We start from the raw sequence: 24,489 nt of genomic DNA, 5'->3' as shown, positions 1-24,489 counted from the left end.
ATCTGAATTCATCTCATTAATGTTCCTCATTGCCTACTTTCTTCCTGCTCCCTGGACTTCGATGTTCCACACAGGATGAAGCAACCTCTCCTTTGTTTACTGTTAACCCTCTTTGGGGCTTGGACTGTGCTGTTGCCTTACAGATCTAAAAAGAACCTGGCCACCACTGTGGCTGGGGGCATTAGGCAGCAAGCTGCCATCACCCAAAATTCTCATTATTCTATGCATTTACCATTTCTGCACAGGATATATGAGAGAGAGTACTGACAAAGCTTTTAACATAAAAACTTCTTGTACAGCATAGGACATTGTCTCCCCAGAACCTTCAAATACAGCAAGGACTGCAATTCCAATTAAGGGTTCTGGTAAAACACCTCCAGCTTGTCCCAGTGCTGCTGCCCTGCAGGTTTTGCTGCTGTCTTGAAGCTTGAAATTTGTCAACTGACCCTGCTACAGGAGCAGCAGCCTGGGGCACAGGAACAGCGATGGAAAGTTGCTGCAGCCATTTTTCCAGTGAATATCCACAAAAAACTTCCCTGCAGAAAAGCTGGGTTAAATGAAGAATTATGAAATAACAGCCACAGGTTTGGAAACAGATGCTAGAGATTTGCTTTGGCATTTCAGCCCTTGGTACTCAAAGAATTTTCAAGATGTGTATTGGACTTAGGCAGTCCATTGGGTGTTGTTATGATAATGGCATCTAAAAGTTTCTCCTCTCTCCTGAGGCTGTCTTCCAGTCTGAGGGAGAACACATTAAAAAAGCTACCTTTTACACAAATTTTTTTAATGAAGTGTATCTCCTATAGAGTGCAAGATGCTTAATTACTCATTTGTAGAAAACAAATTGACCAGAGAACTCTTTCAAATACTTCCCAATATGGTTTATATATACATAGATACATATTGTATTTTTTTAATATAAATTTTATTCTCTTTGATTCATGAAAAGACTTATTTTTCCAACCAAAGAACAGCAGTTCTGAAATCATGAGATTGTCTTTCTGAGTGACACAGCAGAGACTGAGTGAGCTGCAGACATGCTGAAATGGTTACAGGTTGCTTAATTGCAAACATGTGAAAACCAGTTAGGTCTTTTCTCCATCTCTCTCCCCATTTTCCCTGCTTCTGTACACGTGTAATAAATACATTTACAAACATCCACAAATAATTGCCATGAAGTAACCTTTAATGATATGGACTTAATCAAAATTAACCTTTAGGCATCACTGAAAAACAGCACAGCATAAAATCATTTTCCTGCCTAAACTCATGCATCTTTTTTTTTAATCAGTAACTTGCAAATTTAGACAGAATATTTGAAGCCTTTGGATTCCAGAAGGGAAACATCACATTGCAGTTCACAGTCCACCAGTGACCATATACAGTAGTTTCTGTAAAATACAAAATGTCTGACAAAGGAAGAGAATAAGCAAGTAAGCAATGCCTCTTTTTAAAGATATTTCTAAGGATTTGGTGCAGTTTCCAACTCTGCATGATGGTGACAGGCTCTGGGGTTTTTTTTTTGCAGAAACCATTAGTATTGCTCAAAGCCCCAAATTAACACACACTGATGTTGACTTAAAAATACTGTGTATGTACCACTACATAAATACATATGCAAAATAAAGTCCATATCCCATAAAATAGAAAAATGTAATATAGAGTCTGTTGGGCAAGGCATACAGGCATACAGTTTTATAACTACATAAATGTAGTTGATATTATTTACAGATGGAAATGGAGACAAACATTATCATCAAATACATTGATTTTATGATTTTTTTGAAGATTTTCACTTGGAACAAAATTATCTGCAACTCCAGCTACCTGGAAAAGTAAAGTGCTCACAATCCATTTAGTGCAATAATGCTGGCTACAAAACTTAAAGAGGAGAAAAAAACAGTTAAGAACTAATACCACATTAGCTAGTGGAACCAAACAAAAAATAAGTTTTGAGTTTAAAAGTTTGAGAAGATACGGAAGAGAAATTAAGATAACAAAGAAGACTAACAAAAAAAAGAATAATTCTCCAAAGTCAAGTCTAGATTGTCAGAAATTAGAAGTGCCAAATGTAGTTTCTCATGGTATTTTGTCCCAGCTTTATCCTGAACATTCTTGGAGACAGCTGTCCCATAATCAAGGAAATGGCACAGACATTCCTGCACATATGACACCATGTAAGCCCAAAGAAAGAAATGAAAGATGAATGTACTCATCAGTCTGACAGCTGACAGTCCTTTATCTCTCAGTGCTTGACTTCATTATTTCAGCAGTATTCCTTTGTTTAAGTCAGTACTGAGTAGTATGAAACTTGCTTCTAAAATATAATAATTGGGAGCAGACGATAAAAATGAGGGGTTCTTACAAGTTATGTATTATGTTTTCAGCACTGGATTACAGCAAGCCACAACAACTAAAGATTATAGGTATTATTTCACCTTGGCATCATAGATCAGAATAAACTTAGGTGAACAGTGAAGTGCAACCCATTTAAAAGGAGTGACTCTCCAGAGAAAACCATTCTTCTGGATCTAGGGACCAAATATAATCTCTACAGGGATGCCATGCACAGCACAAGTGAACACCAAAATGCCCACCAGTCTTGGTAAAATTTGGCTGCCTACCCAAATACAGAGGCAGGATGACAGGGGCTTTAGAAAGAGTTTTATTAATTATTTAAAATTAACTCCTAACCTTAACTAGAACTTGTAAAAATTCTCACACACCACCTTCTAAAATCAGAATAATTAAGAAATCTCTCAGATAATGAAACCCAATGCCCTTTCACTGGTTTCACTGAGATGTGGAAGATGCAGCTCTAATTGACAAGCACTTAGTCACTGATCCCCAGACTTCAGAATGTCCCATGGTAAAATTGTATAAACAAGAATGATGTGATGCAGGCTTACATACAAGTTATTTTTCTTACAAATAAAGTTCTTCAGAGTAACCTTCTGCCCAAGGGAGGATGATGGGAAAAGACCTTTCTCCCCAAAACTGGGTTATGGACAACTCCTGAATTGGATTATGGACAAATCCTCCTGCTAAGTCATCACAAACTGTAGTCTTAATTAAACTCTAATGAGGAAAGAAATACGCACATATTGGCAAACATCACCAAGGACCACAGCCAGGACCTCCAGAGTGGGGTGTGGGAGCCAGGCCACAGAGCTTTCAGCCCACAGTGGTGTCTTGTAGCAGCTCTGCTGGTGGGAGCTCTGTGCACCCAGAAGCCCATGGCACTTACCAGAGGATTTACACCACCCAAGCAAGACCAGCTGCTCTCAGCCTACCCAGAGTTTTGAAATGCACCCTCCAGAGCCAGGCCTTCCGTGGGCAGAGACTGTGGGTTGGACCTGCCGCTCCCAAAGGCCTCACAGGAATCACCACTGCCCTTGGCAACCAAGGCTGCTCTGCCTGGCCAGGAGGTGGCACCTTCTGCCCCCGAACTGGCCCGTCACCACTCCCACGGTGGCAGTCTCTGCAGCAGTGCGTGCAGCCCAGCGGCTCACTGCCACTCGAGAGAGTGAGGTTGTCCTGCCCAGGCACCAGACTTTCAGGTCTCCTGCCTCATGCTGGACAATGGCAGTCATCCCCCGGGATGACAGCACCACGAGGCAGCTGGAGGGAACGGCCCCACCACTTCCTGCTGCTGTGGCCCCAGGGGCACAGACAGGCCTCTGCCACCTCAGGGGAAGGACGAGCAGTGCCAGGCGCCACTGACTCACCCCTCACCTTCCCGCAGGCAGGGGAAAGCTCAGCAAAGCCAGCACAGACCTTTCTTTCTGTTTGCCAAGCCCACTGCTGCCGTCCCAGGGGTGCACAGCCCGTCCTGTCTCGGCAGGGAGGCCAAGGGTGACGCAATGAGGCAGCAGAGGCTGTGGCAGCTTCTCCCGTTTATTCGTTCCGCGCACGGGGCAGGAGCGGACGCTGCTCCTCGGCGGGTGGCAGCTCCTCGGGGGGCAGCAGCTCGTAGGTGACACAGAGGGAGGAGAAGAGGCAGCCCAGGAAGGACATCAGGCTGGAGAAGTACATGGCACTGCTGGCGCTGCCCACGGCCGCTGTCAGCGGCCCCATGGCCAAGGCCACGAGGATCTGCGCCAGGAAGTACTGGCAGCTCAGCAGGGAGATGTCAACGCCCATCCCACGCCGCGTGCCCTCCGCCTGCGAGCCTACGAACTGCGGGGACACAGCCACAGAGTAAGGGGGTGTCCCGGGGGCTCCTGTCCCCTCCCCAGCCCGGGGCTCACCTCTCGGCTCTGGTAGTAGTCGCAGAGCAGGGAGTAGGGCAGCGTGCAGAGCGTGGCGAACAGAATGCCGTAGGTAGCGCACAGGGACAGCAGCACGTAGACGTTCCTGGAGAGCGTGGCCAGGCCCGTGCCGAGCCCAAAGGCCAAATATGCCACAAAGTACAGTGTCCGTGTGCTAAAGCGCTCCTCCAGCTTCTCCAGCACGGCTGCAAGAAAATGGTACAGCTTTCGGGGTGAACTGCAGCCCTCCCCACTGCCACCCCTCAATGCAGCTGAGGGGCCACCTGTGGTTAGGCAGCCACATCGCAGTGGCAGCCACTAGACCTCTAAGGAATTGGTGGCTTGCACCTGAGTGCCAAGGACCCCTTCCAAATCTGGCTGCCATGATGCAGCATTGCTGCCCTATCTGCACAGAGGACATGGCAGAGCTGGAGCCTGGCAGTGCCCCTGTCCCAGAAGGGTAAATGGGAACTGGTGGGGGTGGGAAAGCAGAGGCATGACACACATGACAAAGTGCTGGGGTGGCACCTGACACCTGAGTGCTCTGCCTGGGACACACAGGCACTGGGTGGTGCTACACCACAATTGTGCAGCCTATGGTGACTGCACGTATCTCTGCATTCAATGTACACTGAAAATGCCACCTGTGAAAGGAACCATATCCTAAGGGAGATGTGTTCTCACTGGATTGCTGACCTGACCTGCTGTCAGTGCAGGCCAAGCTAAGTAGCAGAGGTAACAGGGTGAAAAAGAACACTCTGCTACAGCACTTATGCCATGTGGTAGGCTGCGTGCACCATAAACACCGGCCTACTTGTTGCAGAAACACCACTTCTAAGAAATGTATCTTTTCCCAAAGCAGTAGTTAAGAAGGCTGTACCAAGTACCTGAATAGAAAGCAGCACTGAATGCATAGATGCACATTCCCCAGCAGCCCATGGTGACCCCAGTGTTGTACTTCTGATATTCATCTGAGTTGTGAGGTGCTTTTGGGTTCCCTTGGAACACTACTTCTCCCATGAAGTCAGTATAGAAGAGCAACATCCCCTCAAATGAAAGCCAACCTGAAAGAAGCAAGAAGTAACCTATTAGGATTTCAGAATATCTGTTTCCCCTTGTAAGCTTACACAGATGTTATCAGCTATATTACAAATCACACCCTAGGACAGGTTGTGCAACCTGAGTGTTACATAATATCCAGCCACATTTATCTGAGACCGCTGCTCCCTGTGCATAATGCTGCAATGTTTGTTAAAGACATTCAGGTTCTTAAAGACCAAGATTTACCATTTGAATTCCTAAGTGGAAACCTCTAGGCTGACTAAAGGCCACAAAATACTGGTTTAGCAAGAGTGAAAAATAGATGACAGCAGTCTGAGCTGTCTTCAGGTTCTGACAGGACACAGTGCTCAGTTTAACAGAGTGGCTCATCCCATAGTAATTTCAGGTTGCTGTTATCCTCCCACATAGGACTGGAAAGAGTGCTTCTTATGTCATGGTTGCAGCCTCCAGAGTGCCTCTGACACAGTTAAAAACTCTGCTCACAAATTGGCACCAAGGCCATTGATGCAGGCAATCCCTTAATTCCTTTCACAGCCAATGAGTATTAATTACCTGGTCCCTTCTGTCCAACTTTGTGTAAACTGGAACGACTGCAAGCGCTTCCGAAACACCAGTCACACACTGGTTAAGAGTAAAGGTAACACTGTACTGGTTACAGGCACTCCTGCAATGCCTCGTTCCACACCTCCTCTTGGCCTGTTCTGGGACCCCTGTACATGAGCAGTCACAGGGAGGAAAGTAAATGCCTGTCTCAGGGTGTAAGCATGGAAATCCAACTAATCTCATCTTTCCGTTTGGTGTGAACATTCCCCTTAAGACATGCTGATTTAGGCTGTTGTTGTTCCCTTTCTAGGAACACAGGCTTTACTGCCTTGCTGGAGTGTTTTGGGTTTTTTTTTCCTTTCTTAGTGTTCTAAGAAGGTACCTCATTGGTATCTATATGGAAGAAATCAAGTTGTCTCTAGTTAGCAGCCATTGCAGCAATAGATAAAATACTGAGAAAGGTTCACCCGAGGTAGAGTCCTTCCTGGTGAAGGCCAGAGGGTGCTTTGGGAGTACCTAGGAAGTGGTTGATGCAGAGGTTCCGGAGAGCCTTGGGCATGTGGCAGATGGTAGAGCAAAGCAGCTTCACAGACAGGGGCTGCTCCGAGGTCTCGCTCGATTCGTTCAGCTCGCTCTCATACTTCACACCATTCAGCAGGATATTAGCAACCTGCACCATAAGAACTGCCAGGTCAACAGGCACAGTAAGGGAAGCACAAACATCTTTTAAGCAGATGTATGCAATATTGCACACCTATCTGATCATCTGAAAGTTAAACTTTGCTGCTGGAGTTTGTTGACTGGGAGATTAAGAAGTGTATTAGACTGGAACAAGTGAGAAATGGCAGCAAGGCACTGTAGCTTTCAGTATGCTTGAACCAGTTCTCTTCCCTTTTCTAGGGTACTTGGTAACCACATTCAGATGCACAGACACAATGGGAATGCATAAATTCCATTACATTTATAGGAGCTGTACCCACTTTCGGGTGAATGTGGATCCTGAAGTTTTAGAGACACTGAGGAAGAAGAGGATGAGTTGAATTGAAACACATTATCATTGCTTGCTAACCTCAACCCTCAACCTCAGTGTGCTCAGTCTGTAAAATCCTGGCCCTAACAAAGTCTGCTCTCACAAACAGGGTCAAAGTACAGCAACAACAAACAAAACAAACAAAAAAACACTGCCCCCAAATAATTAAAATAAAATAAAAAATCCCCAAACCAAACCAAACCAAACCAAACCAAACCAAACCAAATCAAACCAAACCAAAAAAATAACAGAGGACCGTTTACCTCATCCCAGATCATAAAAAAATGGGCCAGCATGCAGAGGTCTCAGACATTCCAAGTTATCACCAACAGTGGGAGGTGAGGTCAGAGTCTTATCCCTCAGTAAGGGAAAGCTCACCTCCCTGATGGAGCCAGATGTAATGACTGCCATAAGGAGAAGCTCATGGGAGAATCCTATCCCTGGCCCTATTTTGCAGGTCTTTCTGTGGAAAGGGAAGATACAGGCTCAATAAAAATATGACCTTTTCTCTCATGTGGTAGCTCCCTTGGTAGTGAAGCAGGACTAAAAATACTGACCTAACCCTCACAAATGGCCCAGTTAAGAGTGGGACATTCCCATTTCTACCATCTTAACAAAGGCAGCTGACAGACTGTCAGCCATAATTCACACTCTACCCACTACTTTACTGGTAGAGTCATAGCAGGTGTGCTGTTCCTATAATGACTTTTATGAGGAAGCTGTCACAAGAGTCTTTAATGAATTATTTGTGCACCACACATTTAAACTCTGTGAAGAGATTAATAACAGTCATGTTTACATGGTCTTCTCATTGATTTCCTGCTCTTACCTGTTGGCTGAAGGTTACATTTCTTCTTCTGTTATTCTCTGGGCAGTGTCCTGTTACAGCATCTGGAATGGCCAAGGTCTGAGGTCTTTTCAAGATCCCCGATGACCGTGGCTTTATTGCATCCAGTGATCCCACTCTCAGCACATCACTATCAGGCCCTGATGTTAAGCTGCTCTCCCCTTGCTCCAGAATTCCATTTGATCCATGGTAACAGCCATCAGGCACCCGAGGAAAGCTGACACTGACAGGCTGCCTGGACAAACTAGCTGGAAGTGTCATGTAACTATTATGCCCGCCTGTAAAACAGTCTATAAGCACACTGTCAATATTGGAAGTCCCAAAGGATGATGCAAACTCATTAATTCCCGTCAAAGAATTGTCTCTGCTGATAAAACTCCCATATTTTGGCGTGAGTGGGCTCATGGGGGAAACAGGACTCGTAAAACTTGCGTGTAAGTGAGCTGAGTTATGAGAAGCAGAGTTTTCATTTACACTGTCCTCAAAGAAGAAAGGTGGAGAAGGAGGGAGAGGAAGACTTGGACTTTTCATCACCTTTTTCTTCCTGTTAGAGGACTTTAATGGTCTCTCTGGAATGCTAACTAGAGTCAGCACAGTAGCAATAGTCAGTACAACTGAGGTGAAGACATAGATGACACGAAGTTGCCCTCCTACAGCTTTTCCAAAACTGGTTTTATCCCAGTGTATTCCTCCAACAACATAACCAAAGCCACCTCCAAGACCTGGTGGAAAAACAGAGCTAAGATTATCTTCCCTATGCAGTCCCACAAGTCAGTAGCAGCACAGCATCACTTGTCTAATGAATCATGAAAAAAATCTGACATTTCTGTTTTACCATTTGATCCCTTTTCACTTCAAATGCACTAATTAACACAGCTGTTCCACAAGGACAGTCTGGCTGTACCAACACAGTACAGAAAGAGGGAGAAAGTGCTGTGAAAGTGATGATACAAATAATTAAAAATTTTATTTTTTCTTTGCCAAGAACAAAACACCTTACCTTTAGCTATTTCAGTCCGTAAACAGAAGTGTCCACCAGCCTTGTGACAAGGCTCTGCAATCATTCAGCTAAGACTGTTTTCCTGAAAGTGAAAATCCATTTTCCTCATATGAGGAATGCAGATCTAACTAAGACAGATCCAATCACTTCAGAAGCGTAGCAAGCTCATTACTCAGCATTGTGTTGACAGTGCACAAAACTGCCGCTGTGTTACTACCGATGAACAGGGAAGTTTTGAGAGCACCTCTCTCTCTCGCCATTCACATGGTGAAAGTCTTACAACATCTCCTTTCTTACTCACAAACACATTCAAGAGTGTGGAATAGTCTCCTACAACAGGGCAGCACAGCAGTTGAAGATGACAGCAGTGAGGGATCAAGAGCACCCAGTATGCACTTTCACCTCCAACAGAGCAACTACAAGATACATATTCCACACCTGCAGGAAGCTAAACCTCCTCCCTCAAGGGATAATTTCATTTCCATAAGTCTTTCAAAATATGTGAGGGACCTTCAGATGAACAGCCCAAGACTGTATCTTGTTTGAGTTGAGGTAGTCTGCCTCAGTATTTGGTCATTATACTTTATATTCAGGATATATACATTATATTCAGGAAAAGACCAGCATTTACACTCTGCTTTCTCACAGCAGGGCTTGTTTACTCAGGGTTCACTTCTCCCAGGAAGCACCAAGAAGACATACCTGCTAACAAAGCATGGATGTTGAGGCCCCTGTCTTGATCCACTGGGCTGCACACATCCATCATGTAGGCATGACTGGGATTGTCTGCTGAATCTGCACTGAAGTCCATGAGGACAACACCACAGACCGTAAGGATGATACCCCATTTGTGGTTATTCTCAGTGTCAGACAAGGCACTCCCTATATCTTTGCCATTCAGCATAAGTGAGAGCCCAAGCAATGCTCCTAGGAACAAAACCAAAACAAAATCAGTCACTATTTGTAAGCAAGCCTGCAGAGCTCCAGACTCCAGAAGCATTATTTTACCTGCACAACCTTGCAACAAGAACTACTGCTCTTGTTCATACCAATGCAGCCTGGGAAATTAGTGTGGCTTATAGGATACACATAATCCTTTTCCGCTATTCGAGCTTAATAAATGTGTAGAGTTAACTTTGGCCAAAACCATCCACATTCCTGACCCTCAAAACATCCTTTCAGACTCTGAGAAGCTTCTGTGTGTGGATCTCCAGCTGCAAAAGCATCAATTCAGTGTCACTCACCATCTTCTTCAGAGCCACAAAACCCAACACCTCAGGAGCACTTTGTTCAGCTTAGTGCCACAAGGGATGTCACAGAAGAGAGATGCACAACATTTTTAAGTGTTATGCCCATCATTTCTAAAAGACACACCTACTGCTAAAACCAGAATGAAAGGTCTTCTCCTCCCAAATCTTGATGTGCATCTGTCACTCCAGGCTCCCAGCAAAGGCTGTAGCAAAAACCCTAGAAAAAAAAAGAATCACCAATGAAGAGGATTTTTTTACAAGTCTGTCTCACTGAGGAGTTAAAACAGGTATGCCATAAAAGGCAGTTAAGGCAGGACACCACAGTGCAGTGACACCCCCAGTCAGCACTGGTCACCCAGGAGCACACACTGCACACTGCCTGGCACTGCCCAGGACAGGGACTGAGTAACACAATGTGCTGCTGCTCACTGCTGGGCACTTCACTCTGCATCTTGAACAGTTTGACACCAGGTGAAGAGTCAGAGTACAAGTTACACATTCTTAAGCACTCTGTTCCTTACAAGCTATTTCATTTATCCCATATAAGATGTGAGATCCCCTGCAGGATTAGCTTGGAAAACAGCAGGAAGCAAATAAACAAGTAGGAAAAGTGCCTGTAATTAATTTGTGCCAGCCCATTAGGAGGGGCCTATCTCTTCTTCTGAAGCACATGTTGTGAGTACAAGAACAGGCAGAACAAAATTTTCCAAGTGGTATCCATAGCAATGGATACACTCCCAGCCCTGCCTCTGTGCTAAGGCAAGTAATTCAATGCCTGTATCACCAGTGGTTGATCACAGGATCACCTCATTTGTTTCAGAAAGTTAAACAGGAGAAGGCAATCCCACTCTTCTTTTTTCACACACCCTTGAAAACTGTATCTGTATGCTTTTTTTCATGGGGACATAAATGGATACACCAATCTTCTTATTCTTGTTTTGAAATACAGGAACAGCGCAACCAAAGCTTACCCCCACAAAAGTTTTAAGAGAAGCTATTAAAAGAACAGATCTTTTGAGCACATTGGTCTTATTTCAAGGCAGGGCACATAAAGATTTATCCTCCTATTTGTTTGTCTAAAATTATGGTTAGTACGTCTTGACCTTGAGAGAATATACTCATGAACAGCTGAGGTACTGCAAACAAAAAAAAAAAACCCATAAGAGAAAAAATAAGAGGGAAGAAATAGCATCAGGAAAAATTACCTAATATAGGGCTGATGAACCACACCATTCCATACAGCTGGTCTGGAAGCCCCATCTGGAGCAGCACAGGCGTGACATAGGCTGTTTCCATGGCATAGCTGAATTCAAGCCCAAAGAGAATGCACCCATTGAAAAGTAGTTCCAAAAAAGACCTCTGAGGCTGGAGATCCCCAAAGTCAACCAGATCAATAGGACATGGAGTATTTGGCGGTGGTGGCGGCGAGGGCCGGATGTGTTTTCTCCTTTTTGGGTGTCTCTTGAAGTTGTTGGCCCGGTGACTTATGTGCCGTGTGGGCAGCCCAGAATAGCCTGGAACTGGTGACCTCCACACCTCCTGAGAAGCCACACCTGACAAGAGTGCAGCATCGCTCACAGGGCTTGGTGCAGATGGTGGAATCATCGTGGTCTAGAAGACAAATAGCTCAGAACAAAATGGTTGAGGTAAGAAAAATTTTGTTTAATTGTTTTTACTGAAGTTCAAGTCATTTCTCAACATTTCACATATGAAGTGTGGCCTTTGTGTTTGTTACAACGCCTTCTTTCCATCTCTTGATGGAAGGCATTTGTGTTTTACAGGCACACCTGCACCTTTGCACAAATGAGACACCAGAGATACTGTCTAGGTTACCTAAGTATTTGCCTGCCATCAGAGGGGATTGAGATTGAAATATTTAAAACAATTAACAGTCACAGATGTCACACTTCCCAGAAGTTCCCAATGGGTCAGCAAAGGGTTTATATTTATGTAGAATTCACTTGAGTTAAACTCACTCGAGCTAAAAAAAATAACTCACAATCTCAGTCTATGTTTACAATAATGCAAAGCTGTGCACTGGCAGCAGATTCCGGACCCCTGCTGCAACATGAAATCACTTTGGCAAAAAATCCTTTTGGTACTGATCCTACCACTACTGCTGCTGTGCTGAGGCCAAGACTTAATGCAACACCTTTTTCTCAATAACCATGTTTGGTTTTATTCCTATTGCCATTCCTGAATTCAGCAGCGATATCCCCACTGCAAGGACAGGGTCTGATCCTTAGGGACTGAATCATGAGAAGAAGATACATACCTCACAAGCCACCCTCAGAACTGCTACTCTTCTTTCAGTGCTTAATGGTACCCAAGTGCTGAATAGGCTCCTTGGATCTCATCAGAATCACTCCTGTAGCCAAAGCGTTCACAGTGTGGTGGGTAAAACAGCCAAATGGTTTCCAAAATAGCACATCAGATAGATGCCAACAGATCTGCTGCATAAACGAACCACATGTGATTTCGTGATTCTTTTTGCCAGAAATGGAAACAGCTCATGAGTGAAGTCTGACTTTTTCTTTATGCCTCCTTGCCCACAGACCAAAGCTGTTCCTATACGAGAACAGCTCCACATCACCCCATCCCTCTTCAGAAAACCCTCACAACTGCACACTCGTGCAACAAGTCTCTTAATTTTTTTATTAAAGTTCCCCTGAGGAAAAAACTCCCAGCTCTTCTACTCTTTGGCTGTACAGCACTCCCCTAAATCTCATGTTTTCTGCTTCTTCGTCTGAGGCATTCCATACACTGGTCTTCCCTCCTGTAGCCCTTAGTCTAGACAAAGCCACAATTTGCTGCATATCCCCAACCACTACCAAAAGCAGAACTCCATAAGGCCATGTATCCCATCACGCTAACCCAAGCATTGTTAAGCATGGTGGATGATGCCTACACAGACCAATCCTCAGTTCTGTGCAGGGATCCAGAGACACTGCACAATTCAAAACTGACTGCCAAACACCTCACAAAGATTGCAGCTGGAGTAACTTTGAGTGCATTTGAGGGCCAAGGAGGGTAAGGAAGAATGAGAGTGAGAAGACATCTATTGAAATATTGCTAACATTATATCAAGGGCTTCCTCAAAACTGCTTCTCCTGAGACCAAGGTGTATATCACACAAGACAGAAGCAATTCATAATCTCAGCTGCACATCTTGACAACCTTCACCTCACACAGCACCAACAGCAAGCTGCATCTTGCTGGGTAAGCTCATTAGCCACAAAGTCCCATACAAGGACCAGCAAGAAAGAGAAGAGTACAGAGCCTTTGTGAAGATGTCTGCACCAGTGTTCCCCTTAACATTTTTTCTGCAAATTACTGAAAACTTCTTATGACCTATGTATCTCACAAGGAGAGTACTTACTTTGCAGAGTACCTTTATCAGCCTCCAGGACAAAGTAATTTCCTCACAATGAGAATTTATTAAAAATAAGGAGATACCTGAAAGAAGACATAATGAAAACCCAATCAGATTCATGCCAGTTCCTTTAACAACCCTTTCACAAAGCCATGACAATGAAGAGAAACTAGCATCCCCCTTCACTACTATTATACCTTGCCATTTGCACAGATGATGTTATCTCCTTATCTCCATCTATTAATTTCATTCTAGATCCTCATTTCTCTTCCTGCTCTTTATTGTGTATTGCAAAGCAATTGCATTCCAAATCATAAGTGGCAACGTTTCAGTGATATATGGAAAGAACCCCTATGCATAACTCAAAAATACACGTGGTGACCTGCAATTACTTGAAATGAAAGGCTATCATTGACAGCATGCCACTGGTCCAGCAGAAAATCACTGTAAAACTATGAACTGAGCCTATACCCTTAATCCGCATTTTCCTCAACTTACTGGTTGTTCACAGGAAGACATCTCAAACCTGCCCTCGGGTAAATCTACGTAGTGATCAAAACAGCGGTAAGGCAGGAAACCTCTCCCTCAGCGTGGCTGCTAGCCCTCAGTGTCAATAGCTATTTGGGATTTTTGGCACTCGATGTCTGTTATACCAACTGCACATCACAATCCGGAAGGCGATGCTGGCTCTGCCGGCTGCCATCCGCACAAATGTGTGTGCACAGGCAATGTGCTTGGCAGCCAGGGTCACCTGCCCTCACCGCTCCTCCTGAGCACCACCACGTCGAAAACAAGTCTTTACTTTTCTGGCAGAATCTGCTTCCAATTTTTCTGCGTCGGGTACCGAGGGCTCCAAAATCCCTACGGGGGGAAGGCAGGCCCTGACCCTGGTGCTGACCCGGCCGCCGCCTGCCCATCCTTTGTGCCGGCCGGGCAGGAGCCGCGCCGGTGGCACCGCTCTCCCGCCCCTTCACGGCCCCTCAGGGGCCCGGGCCTCGCGTCCGCCCCGGCCGCCAGCGCGCAGCGACCCCCGCGCTCCCGGCCCCGCCGCCTCACCTGCCCGGCCCGGCCCGGCCCGGCCCGGCCCGCACTGCGCCGCGCCGTGACGCCAGCGGCCCCGCCCCGCCGGCCGCGGGAGGCTCCCGGCCGCTCTGCCCCCGCCCCGCCGGCCGCGGGAGGCTCCCGGCCGCTCTGCCCCCGCCCCGCCGGCCGCGGGAGGCTCCCGGCCGCTCTGCCCCCGCCCCGCCGGCCGCGGGAGGCTCCCGGCCGCTCTGCCCCCGCCCCGCCGGCCGCGGGAGGCTCCCGGCCGCTCTGCCCCCGCCCCGCCGGCCGCGGGAGGCTCCCGGCCGCTCTGCCCCCGCCCCGCCGGCCGCGGGAGGCTCCCGGCCGCTCTGCCCCCGCCCGCCGCCGCCCCCGGCCCGGCGCCGCCTCCCCGGAGAGCCCCCGAGGCTGCGGCGGCGCCGGCAGGAGCCGGCTCGGGGAAATCGCCCCCTGTTCACGGCAGCACTCACCGCCCGCCGGCCTCGGTGCAGCAGCGCTCGCTGCAGCCGCTCCCGCCCCGGAGAGATGCAGCTGCCGGGCCCTCGTTCCCAAATTGGCACTGATGAGGCGGATCGTGATAGGATTTTTAGCGGGTGCAGAGATATTTTTTGATAGGCCTATAGAGCAGATGCCGTAGAACATGCTGCACTTCTCTATTTAACAGTCTTCCCCTTCCTAGGCTAAAGAAATTAAGCAGTTTTATTTTATAGTGCCATATTTTGGGCTTGTGTTTCAAATTTCTTTATGGTTTGCAAACAAAGATGTAATTACATAGTGCAGTCTGCTCTACTTTTAAAATAAAACTTAAAATTCAGAGCATTAATCATTAAGCATTCTTAATTTTATCTTCAGAGGCTACCATAACACTGCAGGAATCCTTAGTATATATTAGTATTTAGGTCTTGTAGAATTTATTGTATCAGGAAGATGGCACATAAATCACTAGTCACAGTAGGAATAAAAGGAATTGTGCCATTTGTCTGTAGAAAAGCAGCTCTAATTCATGCGATAGAGGGTGCAATCACATTTGGAAAAGACAGCAAAGAGCACTGTCTGAGGCAAGTAGGGTTCAGATAGGGGGCAAGCTCATATAAAGCCTAACAAGAAATTGTGAGAAATTGGGATAATCTTGCAGCACACAAGGAAAGGCACAAGAGACCACTGCACATTCCTATTGCCATGGATTTCTGCCACCTGATCTGTGTTGTTCAACTATTTTACATCAGTTTGGCCATGATATTGGTCAAGTATTCTTCATCAGTGTTTATGTAATTAAGCAGCAGTGTAAGGGACCTGTGTACAACACTTAGGGTTATTGACTCACAGCATGACATTGGCAGGGCAGAAAGGGGTTTGTACTTGTCTAAATGAAAAGTGGGGTTTGGTTCCTCAATCCTCAAATGTTCTTCCTCAAAAACCACAACCCAAACACCATGTCCACAGTCCCAGCCAAACTCTTCCCTTCTCTGCTTCCTAAGACAGGGCTATCTGTAAGTACCTTGTTCCTAAACTGACCCTAAGGTATGATTGTGCCAGATTAGGTAAAACTGAGCAAGAAATTTATCATGCTCTGGCATTGTTGCACTGTTGTTGTCAGCAATTTGATACCATACATCATTTCATCTCCTCCCCTGTCAAAATGCTCATGCAAGATAAACTAAACAGAGATGAGAGTGTCAATCCAATGCCACAGATGTCATATCTGAGTAATGGAATAACGTCAAAAATACACCTATTTGCCACAAACAGCATGTGTTCTATGCCAGACACCACTGCAGGCTTCTATTGAGGATAAAGCAGGTTCCCCATTTCACATACATTTTATCCCCAGTCCCCTTGGCAGATTGAAGCTAATTTGGTACTGGGATATCCCTCACCTGTCTGTGCTCAGCTTTTCCTTTTGCTTCCCCAGATATGAAGCTTCTGGGTCTCCACCAACCCAGCCTTGCCACATGCCACTTCTCAATGCTGATCCACATGGCTGTGGCCACACCAGGATGCTGTGTCTGCACCCGTCTCATCACAATATCCACAATATTCACTACTACTTGCTGCCTATTGAGAGAACAAACTGGTTTTAGAAGCCACATTCATAATGAACTGATTAAAATCACTGCAGTTGCTCTGGAAGAAAACAATTCTCATTCAAAACAACCCATGCTAGAGCTCTGCAAACACTGGGAAGATCAAAACAGCACTTAAGAGTCCCATCCCTTGTCAGCAAGGATGACTTTTTGTTCCACCTGGGCATGGAGAGTGGGTTATATCACTAATGCTGGCAAGAGTCATGGCCATGATTTTTCCTCATAAATGTATTTGAGATATTAAACTCATGTTTATTCCATGGTCAATTAAATAAAATTGTCTGCTCAAAACTTAAACAGATTAACTCTTACACCATTTAGCACAGTTTGTCCATTTGGGGACAGTGGGACAAGTAACTCTAGTCCTTCCCAGGATAACAACAAAGGAGAGAACAAAAGCAATTCCTGCTGTGCATTCATTTATTAGCATCCTTTGGGTTTTAGACAAAACAGAAACCACAAATCTCCTCTCCTCTGTGAGCTTGCACATAAATTGCTGTTGAAATGTAAAGTTACTCTTTTACTTTGTACCAGTTTAACCCAACAACGTTCAAAAGATCAGGTTTTGGTGGTGAATACCTACTGCTATGAATCTGTGCTGTTCCCTCCTAACTTCTCTGGGTGCAAGATGCTTTGCATTCACTAAACACTTTTGTTAAGTCCTTCCACAAAGCAGCTTCTGACAGCATATTCATCTCTGCTCATTTACAGCTTGATGTTAGGCTCACTGTTTCATTTGCCAGCAGGCCTCATTATTTGTTTTGCTCAGATCAGACCATTCCTCTGTTTCTTGGAAACCTCTTTTACTATCCCCATAATCCTTTCCTCTGAAGCAGACATTAGCTCCAGTCGAGTGAAATTCTGTGCAAGACACCAACAGAGAGTATGTTGTTCTCCCTGTTGAAGAGCAGGGCTTCAGTTCTGTGGTGTTGGGTGTTTCTTTTTCTCCTTTTGTCTTAAAATTAATTTAAAACATCTTTCAGTTCGGTTCAGTGGATCCACGATGTCATTCTGTGATCCATCCAGAACTGGAAGCTTCTTTTCCAAGCATGACTTGAAGTTTTGAGGGGAGAGATACAAAGTCTGTAGCAAACAGACTCACTGTGGAAGTTGTTTGGTGCTTGGGGGCTGCTGCTTCAGAACACCTAAAAGCCATATGAATGCTGGAGCAAAGATGAATCTATGCTCAATAAGTCAAGAAAGAAGAGGCCTGATGAGTTACCAAGTTTTTGTGTCTGCAGAGGGACATGTGCATACACTTGTCATGGTTTGATACTGGCCAGATGCCAGACACCCACAGAAGTCATTTGCTCACTCTCTTCTGCTATAGCTGGGCAGAGGAAAGGGAAAAAAATAATAAACGGCTTATGAGTTAAGAACTGAGAGAAAAATACTTCAAGGGCAAAACAGGCTCAAATTTAAAGGTATAAGTTAGATTTATTATTAACATAGTCAGAGGAGGAGAATGAAAAGTAAAAAAAAAAGCCTTTAAAACACCTTTTCCCCTCCCCAGCCCTTCCGTCTTTCCCACCGACAGCACAGGGAGACAGAGCATGGAGGTTTTGGTCAGTTCATTACTCGAGATCTTGTTCTGTTTGCTCAGGGAGGGGAATCTTTCCTCTGCTATGCCGTGGGGTCCCTGCCATGAGCAAACAGCCTTCCCAAAACTGTTGTGGAGTGAGTCACTTGTCCTGGGGTGCAGTCCTCGAAGGATCAGCTGCTCTAGTTTGGGAGCAGAGCCCTCTCTCTCCATCTCTGGGATCAGGAACCCTCTCTCTCCATCTCTGGGATCAGGAGCCCTCTCTGCCCTCTCTCTCCATCTCTCGGATCAGGCCCCTCTCTCCATCTCTGGGATCAGGGGCCCTCTCTCTCTCCATCTCTGGGATCAGGGGTCCTCTCTCTCCATCTCTGGGATCAGGGGCCCTCTGTCTCTCCATCTCTGGGATCAGGGACCCTCTCTGCCCTCTCTCTCCATCTCTGGGATCAGGGCCCTCTCTCTCCATCTCTGGGATCAGGGCCCTCTCTCTCCATCTCTGGGATCAGGGGCCCTCTCTCTCTCCATCTCTGGGATCAGGGGTCCTCTCTCTCCATCTCTGGGATCAGGGGTCCTCTCTCTCCATCTCTGGGATCAGGGCCCTCTCTCTCTCCATCTCTGGGATCAGGGGTCCTCTCTCTCCATCTCTGGGATCAGGGCCCTCTCTCTCTCCATCTCTGGGATCAGGGGTCCTCTCTCTCCATCTCTGGGATCAGGGCCCTCTCTCTCTCCATCTCTCGGATCAGGCCCCTCTCTCCATCTCTGGGATCAGGCCCCTCTCTGTCTATTCACGTCTCCCAGTAGATCACAGCTTTCTCTGGCATCCACCCTCTCTGCTTTGAGCACTTTTCCCACAGGCTGTGAGTGGATCTCTGCATCCCCCATGGACTTCATGCATGACCAGGGCACAGTTTGTTTCCCCATGCTCCTCACCATGGCCTGCAGAGGAATCTCAGCTCTGGCACCTCCTCCCCTTCCTTTTTCCCCGCTGCCCTCGGTGCCGCCACGTTGTTTTCCCTCACACGTCCTCACTTCCTCCTCTCCTCTGACTGAAGAGAACTGCTGCTCGTAGGTACCATTGCCAACAAGTTCCCCCAGTTGAAGAATGCTGGCAGGACCTCACGGCACCGAGAAGTCGATTTCGTCTGGGTTTCGTGTCGGGAGTCACTCCCACGTTTCCATGGCTGGCCGGGCGGCCCAGCCGCCATGGTGCAGGCAGTGGTGGCCGCCGCGGCGCGGGCGCTGTTTGACGCCTCTCCTCGTGCAGGGCACCGGGAGGAGAAGCCACCGCCAGCCCTGCCCTTCTGCCCGCGGCACGGCTGCCCAGGGGCGGCCAGGCAGGCACGGCTCACCCCGGGCCATGCCAGGATGGCCGCAGAGCCTCGGCACCCCTGGGAAAACCGCGCTTCTGCTGTTCTGATTTTCTTCTAAAATGTGTCATCGCAGAGGTGTTACCAACCTCTGACTGGGCTGGCAGCATGGCCATCTTCAGAGCCATCGGAGATTGGCTCTGTCAGACGTGGTGGAAGCTTCCAGCAGCTTCTCACAGAAGCCACCTCAGTGGCCCTCCCTGCTACCAAAAACCAGGCAATGCCAAATCAACACAACACTCTGCAAACTCTCCTCCACTTCCTACAGAACAGCAGGCAGCTGGCCTATACAAGTAGAGTCGGCAGGGAAAGACTTTGCTGAAGAGATCACACCAACCCCTCTTCCTTCAGGATGATCAGGGATGTGCACGTTCCACAGCGCTTCTGTGGGAGACAGCAGCAGAGAGCTCCTCAGAGCAAACCACACAGGCTTGTGATAGCAGTACAGCTCAGAGGCCTTGACACAAAGGGGCTGCCTTGCTCATATTGTAAGAGAACATCAGAAACTTCTGAAGACACAAGGAGGAGCAGGAAAGGCTCTCAAATTTTTTTATCTAATTTATCAGAATTCACTTCATTTAAAGTCAGGGCGAAGCTACTTAGTGTGAAGGACTTCCATTTCTCCCCTCTTGAGCTCCACAAAGGAGGCAGGGTGACTGGCAGAGCAGTAGATGAGGAAAATCAGAGCACAGTAGGTAACAGAAGAATCATTGCTAAGCCTATCTCCAGTCAATTTGCACAGTTTCCAGGTTAGTGATGCTGTCATATACTGGACAGCTTTCATTTCCATAGTGCAGAAAAGACTAAAGCTTTCCTGCACTCAAAATGAAACACTGAGTGTTTCTTACTCCTTAGGAAGAGTATGTGGTATAGCTTAATCTGTCCTTTTTGACCAGCACAAGCTGGCAATAATACAGAAAAAACTAAATACCCTTCTTTTCCTATTAGGGATTGAAGTGACAAGTTAATTATTGTCCATGCACTGAAGTCTTTCAAAAGCAAAAACAAAGCAGCCTTTGCCTGGTTTGGGAGAATGAGGTTCAAGTTTGCAGGGTCGAGGGCAGGGGGTGGTGGTGGGGTTGGAGTGCCACTCCGTATTAGCTAATTATTAAGCAGAAAGGTTTGATTAAAGAAATTGTCTAGTTTTGGCCACGGCCTTAATGTTATTCAATACCACCTCAATTCATTGCAGGGCTGGGGAAAATCCTTCTCTGGCTTCTGACAACAAGGGGGTTCCTTCTGATGGAAGAAAGGGTGGCAGGTGAAACAGTCCAGTACTGTTTTATTTGACATGTAAATTGTTCCTTTGTCTTATACCTTTTGTTATTAATATTGCTGCTGTTACCACTGCTTTTCTTATCTCATTGCTGTTTCCAGCAAATTGTTCTGTGATCTCAGATCTCAGCCTGTGATCTTTGCCTTTTGAGCTCTTCATTGGTGGAGGAGCAAGCATCAGTGTGGGTTTAGCAGGAATAAACTGGGGAATAGCATTCCTGAGCCACAACAAGAAAGCACTCAGAAATTAAGAAAAAGTTGAGATCTCTTACTTATTTGTTGCTAGTGGTTAGATCTCACTGAAAGAGTATTTGACTGAGTTATGTATGCTGTAGTAAGCCTTAGTCCACAGCTGATTTGGCAAACCCATTGCCAGTGATATTAAACAGCACATATGCTTTTTCACCATCTTGTGTTTTCAAAGTCTTTTAGATAAATATATATTTATGTGTATACAAACACAGTGACTGTCTTAAGTTCTTCAAGCTATGTAGGATTTAGTGCCATGGATTCAAGACATTTGTCTAACATAAAATAAATTGTCCATGAAATATTGGGTGAGTTTTCAGAGGGTTTTAGAGGAAAAACAACTGCTCATTTTATGTGACTTTTTACAACAGCTTATTACTGTATTTGAGACCAGGGTGTCCTGGTCTGTAGCCTCTTCCTGTTCTACTGAGGCAGTCACTGTATTTTAGCAGAAGCACACTTGCAATAAGCTACAGTCAGGAACTCTTATAGTAGAGATCCAAAGATCTCAGCTCATGAGAACAAAATGGCAGCAGCTGCATTTTCTCCTCTTGTACACAGACATGCCTCCAGATATTTCTGTGCACACAAAATCAGCTCAGTGATTTTTCACTGTACTTTGGCAAGAGGAAAGGGAGGGAAAGTCAGTCTTGAAGTGGTGAGGCAGTTGAACTAGATAATAGTTGGAGGTCCCTTCAAATTGAACTATTCTATTTTGTTCCCTAAGGCTTTTTTCTGAGAACTAGACAGCAGCATGATTACTTAAGAAGTTAGAAGTAAAGCCCTGTACATTTGCTACTGAGAATCAGGCCCACCTCTTTTAAATAGCCTTTTTCCAAGCAAGGTCAATACTCAAAATTTGCCTGTAATCTCTCAGAAAACTAGATGCAACTCTTTCTTTTCTGCATTAAATTCCTCATTCTGCCCAATGCAGTTAACAAAAAGTCACATTATTGATCAATTTTCTCGGTCTATTGTTCTTTTGCACTATAATAATTTTAAACAAATCAACCCTAGACCGCCTGTAAGTTTGCAAATCAGGGACCAAGACATTTAATCAATGGCAAGTTCATTATGGTCTTACGCTTACTAAAAATTAGTTCAGCTAATGACAAAAATTCCTTCAGTTAGAATCATGGAATATCTCAAGATGGAACTGACCCATAATGATGACCAAGTCCAACTTTCTGCTCATCACAGGTCCATCTAAAACTAAACCTTATAACAAGACATTCCTTGAGCTCTGACAGGTTTGGGGCCATGATGACTTTCCTGGGGAGCCTGTTATGGTGACTGAGCATCCTCTCAGTGAAGAACCTTCTGTTAATGTCCAATCTGAACTTCCCCTGGCTCAGCTTCATTCCATGAACTCATGCCCTACTGCTGGTTACCACTGGAGTTACATAGATGAATACAGGTGTTCATCATACAGGCTGACATGTCCTCTAAATCCCAACTATACCTGTTCCTTCCACAGTCTGCTTTTCCAGATCACTCCTAGAGCCAATCCCAGCTTGCCTTCTTCCCTTGAACTCTCCTTGTACATCTATCCCAGGCAGATGAGAGCTTTTGTTAAAGCCAAATAAAACTCTGCTTTCCACAACATTTATGCTACCAGCTGAAGAACAAAATTTATACTTCTGTAAATGCCCAGTCATGCCAATAAGGTCTATGGCCTATAGTATTGAACACAGTGCAAATACAGAGTAGGACAGAAAAAAAGAAGCAAGTTCAAACAAGGTGAGGTGCATCTCAATTATATGTTCTTAATGCTTATATGGTAAGATGAGCTTACCACGTAAATTACGCCGCCCCAGCATCCCTTACCTGCCAACTGAGTAGGCGTAAAGAAGTTGGTGGGCAGCTAATACAATGTAAGAACATAAAGAAACTTTGTATGTGCCAGTCTGCACACCACCTCCATATCTGGCCCTCAGCACATTGTCATATGACTTTAATAGCCCAGATAAATCAGTTCCTGAACCAAACTCCTACACTGGCTATATTCATGGATGCAATTAAGCATTTAAAAAGATACTTGAATTTTTACTTTGAAAAAGGAAAAACACAACCAAAAAGCCCATACCTAAAACACCACCAGAAATAAGAACCAGCATTTTACTGCAGAATGAAAAGCAATGCTAACAGCACTGATCTATTTGCATTAAAATTGACTTATCAATTCACTGAGAAAATAAATTCAACATAGTGAATTACTATAGAATATACGAACATCAGTCTTTAATATTCAGGAAAATTTCATTAATGCCACACTTCACCTAAACCATTCAAGTGTTGTGCAGCCAAACAGTTTCTTCCAGCGGTTTGTACCTGACTCATGTTTCAGCTCAGACATTTCCACAACAGCAGCACATATACATTCAATCCTTTGCTCCCTGGAGCTTTCTGCAGACTGCTCAACAAACACTTCTCTTTACCTCTGCAGAACAAACTAGTGCTGCCCTCAGAAAAATATTATGAGGATGTTTATCCAGCTCCTGCCCTCACCAACCACCCCTCCAATGGCTGCTCTCTCACCGACAATGAAAACACCGCTCAGGGAATTAGTCACTAGAGGGCACTTAGAGAATCCAGAAGATTAAGAATGTGTTTGGGATCAGAAGGCCATGACAGTTTAAAGAGTCCAAATGATGGGATTTGCATTTACTTCCTAAGCAAACTCCTGTGACCAGTATTTTAAGATACAAAACCAGGAAAATAATTATATTTTGGATAATGACCTTTATCATATTTTGTCTTTCCATCAACTGAATGAGAGAAGGCTGGGGAAAAAATCTTCTCTGAGGCAACACACAGACTAGGCTACATTGGTCACGCACTTCTAGACAAATGTTGAACAAAAGTGTTAATTGCTGGCATGTAAGATACAAATTATTATTATTACGAGATATTGGCTGTTTCTGCTGGGCACAGCTTCAGGGAAAGAGGTGCAGGAGCACACAAACCAGTGTGGCAAACTCACTGAAATACAGCATTTAATTTCACTGCAGTGCCTCAAATTCACTATGCATTTCACAAGACAAGGATGTGATTATGCCCCAGAGGCCCTGCAGATCTTATTCTGTATGTGACAAACCACTGAAAGGTGATAAGTGCTATGTCAGGAAAGCAGGATCAAGAATCCTGGGTGGTGGAACTTGCAGTCACCCAGAGCAGGCACAGGCTGTATATATTTGAGCTCTAAACTTAATTCTCATTTAAAGACAGAGCATAAATAAGGACTGCTCTCATCCCTGCTGTGTTACCTGAACAGCTCAATCCTTTGCTTCTTGTATTAATTGTAAACTGCAGCTTTCAGTCCAGTACATCCTGTCTTTAGTAAGATTAAAATACTCTTGGCTACCAAGAGTCTTTTTTCTGTACACTTCTGATCTTATGCTGGAGAAAAAAAAAAAAATCAGAATTCATTATCAGTGAGTTCTGCAAAACCTCAAACCATTGCTTTTGTGAGGGCCAAGTGCAAGGCAGCACAAGGAAAGGTTGGGCTGCAGATGCACCAAGGGCTGACAGGAGGAAATGATGAGGTGAGCGCAGGTCACAGCACCTGGCCATGGGAGAGG

General features: G+C 45.5%; 1 protein-coding gene across 1 annotated transcript; it reads right to left on the bottom strand.

The window, feature by feature from the left end:
• Positions 1 to 1,175: 1,175 nt before the first annotated feature.
• On the bottom strand, positions 1,176 to 11,604 carry SLC45A1 (solute carrier family 45 member 1). The gene is made up of 8 exons (XM_058855046.1): positions 11,188 to 11,604; positions 10,107 to 10,199; positions 9,435 to 9,659; positions 7,715 to 8,454; positions 6,372 to 6,525; positions 5,138 to 5,314; positions 4,251 to 4,456; positions 1,176 to 4,179 (listed from the first exon to the last, which is right to left on the bottom strand). Exons 1-8 carry the CDS (start codon positions 11,585 to 11,587, stop codon positions 3,898 to 3,900), a joined length of 2,277 nt encoding a protein of 758 aa, XP_058711029.1. The 5' UTR covers positions 11,588 to 11,604; the 3' UTR covers positions 1,176 to 3,897.
• Between the last annotated feature and the right edge of the window lie 12,885 nt (positions 11,605 to 24,489).

Source organism: Poecile atricapillus, chromosome 22 (assembly GCF_030490865.1).
Source record: "Poecile atricapillus isolate bPoeAtr1 chromosome 22, bPoeAtr1.hap1, whole genome shotgun sequence".
In the NCBI taxonomy this organism is placed as follows: Eukaryota; Metazoa; Chordata; class Aves; order Passeriformes; family Paridae; genus Poecile; species Poecile atricapillus.
This window is presented reverse-complemented; position numbering and strand designations above follow the sequence as displayed.

Excerpts from the sequence above, each read along its gene's own strand:
- SLC45A1 (XM_058855046.1), bottom strand. The coding sequence starts at position 11,587 with ATGATTCCACCATCTGCACCAAGCCCTGTGAGCGATGCTGCACTCTTG. Across the intron at positions 10,200-11,187 it reads GTTCATCAGCCCTATATTAG|GGTTTTTGCTACAGCCTTTG; the intron begins GTAATTTTTCCT and ends TTTTTTTTCTAG. Across the intron at positions 9,660-10,106 it reads CATTCTGGTTTTAGCAGTAG|GAGCATTGCTTGGGCTCTCA; the intron begins GTGTGTCTTTTA and ends TTTTGTTCCTAG.